The sequence below is a fragment of the Cherax quadricarinatus genome, chromosome 40, assembly GCF_038502225.1.
Source record: "Cherax quadricarinatus isolate ZL_2023a chromosome 40, ASM3850222v1, whole genome shotgun sequence".
Lineage (NCBI taxonomy): Eukaryota > Metazoa > Arthropoda > Malacostraca > Decapoda > Parastacidae > Cherax > Cherax quadricarinatus.
Genome location: NC_091331.1, coordinates 18,694,210 through 18,706,247, shown reverse-complemented (window position 1 = coordinate 18,706,247; position 12,038 = coordinate 18,694,210). Strand labels below are relative to the sequence as shown.

The 12,038-nt window shown below is 39.3% G+C and overlaps 1 protein-coding gene across 1 annotated transcript in view; it reads left to right on the top strand.

The window, feature by feature from the left end:
* Window positions 1–4,671: 4,671 nt before the first annotated feature.
* Window positions 4,672–12,038, top strand: part of LOC128687167 (aconitate hydratase, mitochondrial) — a 69,668-nt gene continuing 62,301 nt past the window's right edge. The window contains exons 1-2 of the mRNA XM_070092767.1: window positions 4,672–4,821; window positions 7,755–7,912. Coding sequence (XP_069948868.1) covers window positions 4,789–4,821; window positions 7,755–7,912 — 191 coding nt within the window. The 5' untranslated portion in view covers window positions 4,672–4,788. The remainder of the gene's footprint in view (window positions 4,822–7,754; window positions 7,913–12,038) is intronic.

Below are 12,038 nucleotides of genomic sequence, written 5' to 3'. Positions count from 1 at the left end.
AATCCAGCATAGTGCTGAAATATAAATGCATTAATGTATGTTTTAGAATGACTAGCTGTCAAAAGTTCAAGTTTCTTATCACCCTTACATCACCATAAAATATCTATTCTGCTGCCATCACAATTTTCAAAACAATTAAGATGTTCTCACTTAAGTTATTAATGCAGAGCTATTCTATATTATCATATAGTACTATACATCCTCCATGGGGAAGTGGAACAGAATTCTTCCTCCGTAAGCCATGCGTGTTGTAAGAGGCGACTAAAATGCCAGGAGCAAGGAGCTAGTAACCCCTTCTCCTGTATATATTACTAAATGTAAAAGGAGAATCTTTCGTTTTTCCTTTTGGGCCACCCCGCCTTGGTGGGATACGGCCAGTGTGTTGAAAGAAAGTACTATACATTTGCCTGTCTACAACCAAGTTTTTATAATATATAACATCACTGCACAAAAAAAAAATGGCCAAGGATACTGAACCAGTAGCTGTACAAAGAGCCCTTGTAAGCAGCTACTGACCTAACAGAATTTTAACCCTTTCGCTGGCTGTCACATAGATCTATGTTCTTGATGCTAGATGTCCCCTCAAGTAGATCTACGTTTTGAGACCAGCTCCCTCAGGTAAGTTGTGAGAGGTAAATTCTGGCCTAGATACAAGAGAATGGGTCTGTGTGGAGTGTGTGCAGAGCATAAAAAAAAATCCTGCCCTATGTAGTACATGACAGCAAGAGCAGAACACTGACCTTGTGTTTTGTTTAAAATAGCAACTTTGAGAAGTTTTCTAGAATTCTTTTTGTAGTTTCATTAGCTGTTTCTTGGTATTTAACAGAAATGGAAGGTAAGAGTACTACTGAAATGGAGATGATTTTAAAAGCTTTTAGGACCAGAACTAGCTTGAAATTGGGCTCAATATAGAGGAAATATTTGATTTTTGCCAAATTTCCCAAGGACAGGTAAGGATCCCCTTTCCCTACACTCTGCCCAGTTTTATGGGTTTTTAACAGGACTGATTCAATCAGTAGGATCCCATCAACCATGACCATTCTGGATTACATTTTATTATCCAGGAAATAGGGTATATCTTTGATTTTTTGCATGATAACTTCAAAATCAAAGGAAAGTAACATACGAGACACCTGGGAACATGATTAATGAACAGAGGAAATTTTTGTGCCTGGAATGTTTAATGTTTATTTTGGACTGTTTTTAAATTGGATTCTTTTGTGCAAAAGTGGCCAAATTACCAACATCTGTGCAGTTTATAGGGTAGTTCTTATAGGTGAATGGGCAGTTTCTTTTGCTGAATGAATAGAACAGGACTCAAAGTGAGGGAAATCACATATATGTGATCTGCACCCAGACTGCTAACTTTGCACCTGCATAATTCCGTAAGTTTTCCATCACATTTTATACTTTTGGTGTCATTACTTTCATAAAGATTCTCTACCATTTCTGAAGTAACAATTATTTTTAATGTGGGGAAAGCAATATTAATTTTGGGGGTCTGGACAGTGAAAGGGTTGAATAGTTCCAGAATTTTAAGACAAACTAGTGATGTACACACACACAGGTATGAAACTATGATTAAAAGTGTCAAACTGAATTTTTAGTAATACATGGGCAGTCATGCAGATCACTTTCACATCAGCTAGTCATATAGCCATGACATAATGAGGGTTGAACTAGAAGTGAAACAACCCTAGTTATTGTGTATGTTAACATTCTGAGCATACCCATGAAATTTTTTTTGCGATATTATTTGGTAGCTTTAAAGGGTGTTCTGCAGCTCGGTTGGCTGTGTGCTCAGCTCACACACTGAAGTCTGTGGTTTGATCCCAGGTATGGGTGGAAACATTGAGGCGTCTTTCCTTGTAACACCTGCTGTCCCTGTTCACCTAGCAGTAAGTGGGTACCTGAGTGTTAGTAGACTGGTATGGGTTGCATCTTGGGGACAAAATTAACTTAATTTGCTTGAAATGTTCTGCATAACGAAGGGCTTTCTATATAGTATGTCGCTATACGGTGTATCATGTACGTGTAGAAATTATTATTTATTATCTATTATTATTACTGAGCAGGGAAGTTAGACCTGCCAAGCATGGGCCAGTAGCCCTATCGCATTTCTCCAGTTATGTCCTTATGAAGACCTTACTTATGTAGTGCCTAGGGAATGGAGAAGTTCTAATTCCTTGGATCAAGAGCCTTCACTATACTATGGCTACACCTTGAAGGTAAACAGTAAATTCAGTACAGAATGGTGTCACTTATTTTTCAGTACTTTACTGAGAAATTTAAAAAAAATGTTAGTTAAGAAGAAAATTAATCATAATACTAATATAATGTTAGATACTAATGTGCTTGCCATTAACAATAATAATAATATAGCAGATAACAGATACATGTGTCATACTGTGGGCGGCACACGCGGCCCTTGTAAAATACCTCCTAACGAAAATTTACTAGAAAATTGTATTTACACCTATCCAGGGTTTGTAAGTTATTAAAAACAAAACGGCTAGCTTACCCGTGCTCCATCTTTGAGCATGGAGGTAAACCCTGTGGGCGGCAAAACGGCTAGCTTACCCGTGCTCCATCTTTGAGCATGGAGGTAAACCCTGGAGGTTTAGGCACGTGAAGAGCCATTTTGCAATGATAAATTTATGTTGTGTCGAGTCAGTCCCAGCAGACAGCTACCCAGCACTGCCAACCTAACACCCGCAACCTTCCAGAATATTCTGACACATTTGCAAATATGCAGCAATTTTAATAGTAAGGTAAATTTTTCTACTTAAATATTACTCTTCTTTTAAATTTAAGTAATTGATTTTTCCACTGATATACTCCTTACGCTATCCAGAAATTATTTTTTAATTCGATAAATGTTATTTTTATGTTGTCAGCCATAATATACATCATGTCGATATTTTGAATCTATATAGTGTATATATTTTCTTAATACAAATATGGTGCTTATATCTAATTATATAAATACTACGTGTTATATCTAGAGAATACGAAAGATAGTTAATATTTTTTATTATAACAAAAATAAATTGTTACACAAAGAGTTCGCTTTGCTTAAGTCAATATCGCTCTAATAACAAAAAAAATTATTCGTCGTAACTGTTATTAATTAATTAATGTAATTTTACAAATGAGAGTACAATATTAAGGACAACAATAGAAATAAATTACATAGTTTTACTTATTAAATTACCCTGTATTAAATTCTCCATGATGTATTATATATGCAGAACATGTGTCCTCACAACTGTTGTACGAATGTGTATTATGTCTGTAAAATCATTTTGTAGATTTCTTAAAAAAGTTTATCATGGGAACCCTAATGTAAATAAGTCACATCGGGTTATAGATTCAATATGCATAATGAATAGATGAATTTATCTTTTGTCTTATACAAATTTTGATTCACTTATAATTAATAATGCACTGGAAATAAGTCACTCTGTCTGACTTTTTTGGGTTATCCTAGGTTCTCTACACATATGCTGCTATGTATGATAATTCTATGTAACTGTATTTGTGTATACCTGAATAAACTTACTTACTTACTTACTATACTAAATAATCTACTATCCTACTGTACAACTATGATATAATCCTTAGTGTTAAGTAGTCTGTAAGTCAATAATGTTAAGTTGGCATAATAGAGGCTCTCCTTGTATTGCAACTCACTATTGTATATACAAAATCTCAATGTACTGTTTGCAAAGACATAAAATAAATAAATAAATGAAAATAAATAAATGTACTTTGTATATGTGAGGCCATAATGTATGTGTGCTCCACCGTCACCTCCGCCTCAGTGAAGACTCATAATGAGGTGGAATAATGGACCAGATCTGACTGACTGTGTTCTTGGTGAGGTGGAAACTACCTCACCAGGAGTTACATTTGCCATTATTTTGCCTTTTTATTTATTTATTATTTAATAATTTGAACATACATATAGAGGTACAAAAAAAATATAGGTAAGAGCAGCATGCCAGTCTACTTTACACAAATATATGTTATTGTATAGTAACAAAAAAGTAAGACGAAGTGACTATTTCCTCTGCAAAGTGCAACCTTCCTGCACTGTTAGAATTATGATTATAATCAAAGGGAAGCGCTAAACCCTTAGAATTATACAGCGCCTGTGGGGGGACGTGGAAGGTATTAGGTTTAATTCAGGGAAGTGGAGAACAGATCCAATTCCGTAGATCAAGAGCCCATCACCAGCATCAAGGAACCTTCCTTGAGGGGCACTCTGTTAGAACAAATCCACAAAAAGGTTACCATGAACAGCAAGACTAACAACACAATAAACTTAGGACTGCACTACCACCAAGTTTCCGGTGTACTAATAGTAATAATCCTGGTTTACAGTTGTAGGGAAGTAGACAAGTTTCCAGCTCCCATCTTTCTCATCTTCATATATTTAAAGTGATCAAGGTCACATGACCAAAATCTGGTCCTGTTTCCTGACAAACCTTACCAACCAACCATAACCAAAACATTTTCAGTAAAGGTGTCCTAACTGAATGCAAATAGGTAATTACAAATTGAATATGAGACACCTCGAACACAGATGTACTCTGTAGAGTACACAGTACTCATCACAGTCTGCTATCTGTCTTTCCCATATACCATTTTATGGAGTTTAAACATATGTATAGGCCTAAATAAATTTAATTATGTATATACAAAAATACCTAAATAAGAACTTGTTCACAGGGAAGAGTATATAAGATAGATGGCAGCAGCAGCAGCAGTGTGATCAACATAGTCATGGCGCTGGTGATGACCTGGGCTCTACCTCGGGTCTGTAATATATTGCATTAGCAACACTTGTTATAGAATTAAGTGGAGGCGTCCTTCCTTGAATACTGCTTGAATTAGTGAGGTGAATGTATGTGTGTGTGAGGTGAATAAGCTATGAGTGTCGTGCCGGTGGTGGATCAGCTGACTGGCTCCCCGGCGGCCACCATCTCTCAACATTAAGGAATAACGTCGATGAAGGGCCCTTTATATTTATGTTCATATTCACATATTTTATTTGGACATGATACATAGTTGTACAATGAATTATAGTAGTTGAGTGAACATGCCAAAAACCCCTTGTATGCAGAGCATTATGGGCAGGCTTAAAATTAACAAGCAATGAAAGGTTCAGTGTTAAAAATTACAGTAAATAATTTACAATATGAAGTACAATTGAGTATTTGAAACACTGAAATTTGAACATATCGATATTGAAGCATTATGGTTGTACAGATTTGTTACATTACGATATATAACAAAAGATAATCAATTTGCTATATGTTGTCTTGAACTTTTAAGATTTAAGTAATTTCCAGAAATTATTGGTAATGTTACATATTGTGTGTTAATTATTTGATCCAAAGAATTGGATGTGTCCTCTTCCTGGGATTGAACTTGAATGCTTTCCACACCCTAGGCGCTATGTGACCCCTACTAGTTGAACGCTTCCCCCGGATTATAATATAAATAGTAGCACATGCTACCTTACCTATTTATTTATAATTGAAAGATGCTCCTCGAGAAAATTAAATGTGTGTTATATTTTGATACATATAGGCTGTCTACACAACAGAATAAACAGTTATTTCTAGGACAAATTATTATTTCGGGAGATATCAAGTGTAATCTCTGCATCTGTCCCCTCAAGGGAGGGTCCTTGACACTGCTGAGGGGCTCTTGATCTAGGAAATTGGATCTGTACTCCGGTACCCTGAATTGAGCCTGGATACTTTCCATCTCCCCCCCACATGTGCTGTATAATCCTATGGGTTTAGCACTCCCCCATAATTATTATCCACATCTGTTCTCTCCCCCACATTGTCCTCTCCCACATCTGTTCTCTCTCCTCAACATCTATTCTCTCTCCTCAACATCTGTTCTCTCTCCTCAGCACTGTGTTATTGCTATTCTTACTGCTGAACAGCGGTTTAGTGCCGATGAAGGTAGCGTAGGTAGCAATGATACGGCCGTGGACTAGTTTGGCTTTAATTGGGTAGGAGTGAGTACACAACGAGCAGTGTGAGGGAGTGACCGCAAGCCAGTCCATGGAGGGGGAGCACTTGTGTCTGTCAAGTCGGTCGGCCTAGGAGTGAGAGCGGCTGGGCTGAGCCTCCCACTGACCTGGGTGAGCCTACAGAGGGCAGCACCTAAATGCCGCAAAATATGAACTAGTCAGAGCAGATGGCTAGGCTGTGTGTTCTGACAGTACAGGCTGTCTACATGTTCTCTCTCTTCAACATCTGTTCTCTCTCCTCAACATCTGTTCTCTCTCCTCAACATCTGTTCTCTCTCCTCAACATCTGTTCTCTCTCCTCAACATCTGTTCTCTCTCCTCAACATCTGTTCTCTCTCCTCAACATCTGTTCTCTCTCCCCCACATCTGTCTTCTCTCTCCCACATCTGTCCCCTCTCCCCACATCTGCCCTCCACCACATCAGTCTTCTCTCCCCTACATCTATCCTTTCTCCCCTATATCTATCCTCTCTCTCCCCCACATCTATCCTCTCTGTCCCCCACTTATGCATGGTGAGAAGCTGTTGAGCAGTCTTTGGCCCCAGGGACTTGCTATGTTTTCTCTCAGTATACTCGTGGTGCTCCTACTTTTTATTTGGGGTTTGTTGCCCTGTTTTCCTAATCTTTTGTTTTTGTAAGGAGTGATTTCTATGTGCAGATTTGGGACCAGTCCCTCTAGGATTTTCCAGGTGTAGATTATGATGTCTCTCTCTTACTGCTGTATAGCTCTTTTGGTTTAGCATTTCTTTTTTGATTATAATAATCTCTCCTGCCTGCATTCCAGGGAGTGAGGGTCAAAAGACTCCAAATGTTCCCAATACAGCCTCTCCTCACTTAGTAACGTCTTGTTTACTGATGCCTCAGACTTACGACGGGCTCTCTGACCAGTATTTATACCTAAATAGCGTATATTAGAGCTGATTTCCTCTATTCTGTTTATTTCAATATACAGTACACTACTGTATAAGCATTTATAAATTTACCAGAAATGTTATAAATGGTGCAAAAGTGACATTAAAACAATATAAAAAATGGTAGACAAACTTGCTACCATTATAGTATGCTCCTCACTTAGCAACGAATTCGTTTAACGACGTGGCCTTAGGAATGTAACTCCGTCGTTAAGTGAGGAGAAGCTGTAATTAAGGTGCTGTACTTTCCTGCATAAAAAGAGCATGAACATGTAAGATACACCCCAATTTTGGCAGGCAGGGAAGGTTCTCTGTACATTCTCTAGGTCTGTGATTTCACTTGCTTTGAATGGAGCTGTTAGTGTACAGCATTATCCCAGCCTAGAGTGAACAAGTGACTTAAAAAGGATCATCATTGGCATAACATCCCTTATTTTCAAAGTTCTCTTTATCCATCCTATTATTTTTCGTCTCAGGTTTTTCCAGGTAGTGATAAGTAAAGACAAGTTCTCTTATGCCTGCTGACCTGGCTGACCTAACAATAAAATAGGTACCCCAGTACCTAAGTGCTAATTGGTTGTTATGGGTCACACTTTATGGGGAGCCCCACTTGCAATGAGTTACACTATTGTATGTTATATGGGGTTATTCTAAGCTAAAAATCATAAACTTTGACATGGCTAGGTGAACTATTACCATTTTTTTTTTTTACCATAACATCTTTGTCCAGGAAAATGGTGTTATGTAGTAATAATTACATATATGATATTGATAAAACATTGTTTGCAGAGCCTGAGCTTCGTGGTGAGGGGACAAGTGCAAGCACGATGCTTCCATGCATCTCCCCTGGTTTGTGCTGCCCAGAAAGTGGCTATGTCCCAGATGGACCCTGGGACAGAAATGCCATATGAGAAACTGCAAGCTAATCTTTCTATCATCAAGAAGAGGTTAGAAATTTGAATTTTTTTTTTTATATTTAAAACTTAAGGTACAAAATATATATGGCTACATAAATTAATATGTAACAAGATGCAGGTGGTGAGCAATAATCAGCTGTGGCTACACAAGCTACTGAAATAAGCACAAACATAAAAATGACATCAGAACTGACTTCACTCAAATCAAACACTGCTTCTGCATACTGTGCTTCACATGAACAGATGGTGTTATAAAAAAGCAATGGATACCTCCTCAGTAATGCTTACCCCCCCCCCCCCCCCCCCCCGAAAAAACATTCCACTTTCACATTAGTATACACAGTGACATCTCTTATATGTGAACATTTATGAGAACTTAGCATGAAAAACTTCAATGACACATTATATAAACACAAATCCAGCCAGTAAACGGCTGATACTATAAATACAGTGGACCCTCGACTAACACTATTAATCCGTTCCTGAGAGCTCATCGTTAGTCAAAATAATCGTTAGTCAAGTTAATTTTCCCCATAAGAAATAATGGAAATCAAACTAATCCGTGCAAGACACCCAAAAGTATTGAAAAAAAAAATTTTAACACATGAAATATTAATTTTAATACACACAAACTGAAGAAGACATGCACAGTTACATGACACTAACCTTTATTGAAGCTCTGGTGATGATTGATGGGATGGGAAGAGGGGAGTGTGTTGATGGTCTTAGTGTTTAGAAGGGGAATCCCCTTCCATTAGGACTTGAGGTGGCAAGTCCTTTTTCGGGGTTATTTCCCTTCTTTTAATGCCACTAGGACCAGCTTGAGAGTCACTGGACCTCTGTCGCACAACATATCTGCCCATAGAGGCCTGTACCTCCCGTTCCTTTATGACATTCCTAACGTGTTTCACAACATTGTCAGTGTCACCATTAAACACTTGTTCAGATTTCAGTCCTTCACTGTCTATTTACTCCTTGAATTCCTGCACATATTTTTCAGCTGCTTTTTGGTCCAAACTGGCAGCCTCACCATGCCTTATCACACTATGTATGCCACTACGATTCTTAAATCTCTCAAACCAACCTTTGCTGGCCTTAAATTCACTCACATCACCACTAGTTGCTGGCATTTTTCTAATTAAATCGTCATGCAACTTCCTAGCCTTTTCACATATGATCGCTTGAGAGATGCTATCTCCTGCTATCTGTTTTTCGTTTATCCATACCAATAACAGTCTCTCAACATCTTCTATCACTTGCGATCTCAGTTTTGAAAACATAGTTGCACCTTTGGCAAGAACAGCTTCCTTGATTGCCGTTTTCTTGGCCACAATAGTAGCGATGGTTGATTGGGGTTTTGTGTACAGCCTGGCCAGCTCGGAGACATGCACTCCACTTTCATACTTAGCAATGATCTCTTTCTTCATATCCATAGTAATTCTCACCCTTTTTGCTGTAGGGTTGGCACTAGAAGCTTTCTTGGGGCCCATGGTGACTTATTTTGCAGGTGCAATCACTAAAAAGGCTGTGATAATATGAAATGTTCCGACTGTATGCTTGGAAGCGACCGCGGTGGCTGGTTGGCTTGTAAACACTGGCCAGAAGTGGACGCGTCTCAGACGGAAGGAATAGTGTTGGTCGAGTTTTTTAGCGCTAATCGAGGCAAAATTTTTGCGATAAAATGTATCGCTAGTCAGATTTATCGTTAATCGATGCCATTGCTGGTCGAGGGTCCGCTGTACAAGTAGTGTCTGAACACACCATCGCCAATAATTCCACACTGTTGTGATAATGGTACCTTACGAATTTAAATTGTATGCCAAATACCTGTATAGGTATGCGCACGTGTTACAAAAACTCCACTGGTACAAAACCAAACCAATTCATAATGGCTCTACTACCATATAACACAATCCACATCCCAAACCTTCATATACCCTATGGTATAAATCGGTAGCGTTCATGTTGCTGGAGTTAACATACTACAGCTCATGCTTCAACCCCTCCCCACATGCCCAGTAACTGTGTCTGCTGTCACCAATCATAACGACCAAAACAGTAGTTGACATTAATTAACGTCTCATAATACACCTACCATCCGACTTATGACCTGCTCAACATATGACCACTCAACTTATGACCCTTTTTTTTTATGCCAAATTTCTGGGAAATAAACAAATGTTTGTATTGTACTCATTGTTTATCCTAAACCTTACAGTATAAAATACAGTACTAGCAGCATAAAAAGTAAAGTAAAAAATAAATACCAAAATAAAATGACAAAATAAAGTCATTACAAAAATGTGATGTTGATATTCAGTAGTAAGGATCGACTTACATCCATTTTGACTTATGACTGGTTGGTCGGAACCAAGCTTGGTCGTAAGTCGGATGGTACCTGTATAGTGTATATCATCCTAATAACAGGCTATATACATAAACCTACCAAAAGTAAAAATAAAAAATTTATACACATTCCATACCACGGGTGGGGATAGAACCCGCGATCAGTCTCTCAAAACTCCAGGCTGTCGCGTTGGCCACTTGACGGCCTGGAGTTTTGAGACACTGATTGCGGGTTCTATCCCCACCCGTGGTATGGTTTGTTTGCAATCGTGTCATTACGATTTCGTGAGTCAAATTTACACATTGTTCCCTGCTGCAGACAGACTAATTACACTGCCAGAGATAATCTGTACATCACTTCCTACAGAGAATGGACAACATTTGACATCTAAAATAATTGTGACCATGCGTTTCGCATGACCTGCTAGTGCAAATATTACAATACCATGTCAACCGACATAAGTGAGTATGCACAAAATTCTAGAAGAATGTCTCATATTTAAAACCATACGTAATGTTGAAAGGGGATAAACCCACTTCCGGAACACTAATACACATGAAGGACAAGACACATGAGCTGCCCTAAAATGTGGTCCATATAAATATAAAAAAAAAATCCTATTTGCTGAAGCATACAATATTACATCACCATCTTGGCATTTCCCAAGCAATAAACAGTAATGCAAATATGATAAGCATATCACACATATTAACACCTCGAGGAAGCTTTACAACACTCGTGCAACACAAACCCCAGTCACACAAAGTGCCCAATGGGTCATGTCTGACTCGTCAGGCTTTCCTGCTGTAGGACCTACACATCTCACAGACCCAGACCAAAAGCCCCCCCCCACCCTCCAAACCCTTCTAACTCACAATCCCACACACAGTCAGTCAGACCACTGCGACACACTCCTCACGCACGCAATCGCAACCCCCCCTCCCAGCCGGGGGAGACCAGCCCGTTCTTACCCCTGACAATCTATAAAGCCCGTAAATCCCTCAGCTTAAAATCTCTATAACCCTCTGGAAAATACCTCTCCCACCTCCCCCCATATATTTCCCTGTTGCAACACTTCATCCTATAAAATGTTGCAGCTAGGGCCATCCTACGTTCCCCCACCCCTTTACCTCTCATTGCCCATGACATAAAGACAAAATCAACCACTAAGTAAGCCACCTTCACCTCTACCCCACCTACATCTAGACTTAGTGCTCTCAATACTGACAATGCCCCCCTCCCATACTGAATCACTTTCCCTATCCATTCCCTCACAACCTCTAGATGTTCGCAAAAGTAAACGACATGAAAAGCCGACTCGTCTGCCCCACAATCTTGACACCACCCCCCCTCCCTGATCCGTCTGTTACATAAAACTACCCCGGATCGCAAGATCCCGTGGAGGAATCTATACATTACCTCCCTCACACGCGGCCGGATATGCAACCCTTTTAACCTTCCCCAAATGTCTTTCCATGCATACATCGGGTACGTCCCTTCCACAGCCACTGCCTCCCTAGGCCATAGCTTCCTCTCTATGGCCCCTCCCTGCATGTTCTTCGGATCTCTGACGAGCATTAAGACATGCAACATCTCGCAATCTCGCAAATCTCATCCCCTCCACCATCTCCGAATATCTCACACAAACAACAAAAAAAGGCACAATACCGTGACTGGAACGATACACAAATAACCCACACATAAAAGAGAGAAGCTTACGACGACGTTTCGGTCCAACTTGGACCATTTGCAAAGTCACACTGTGTGACTTTGTAAATGGTCCAAGTCGGACTGAAACGTTGCCGTAAG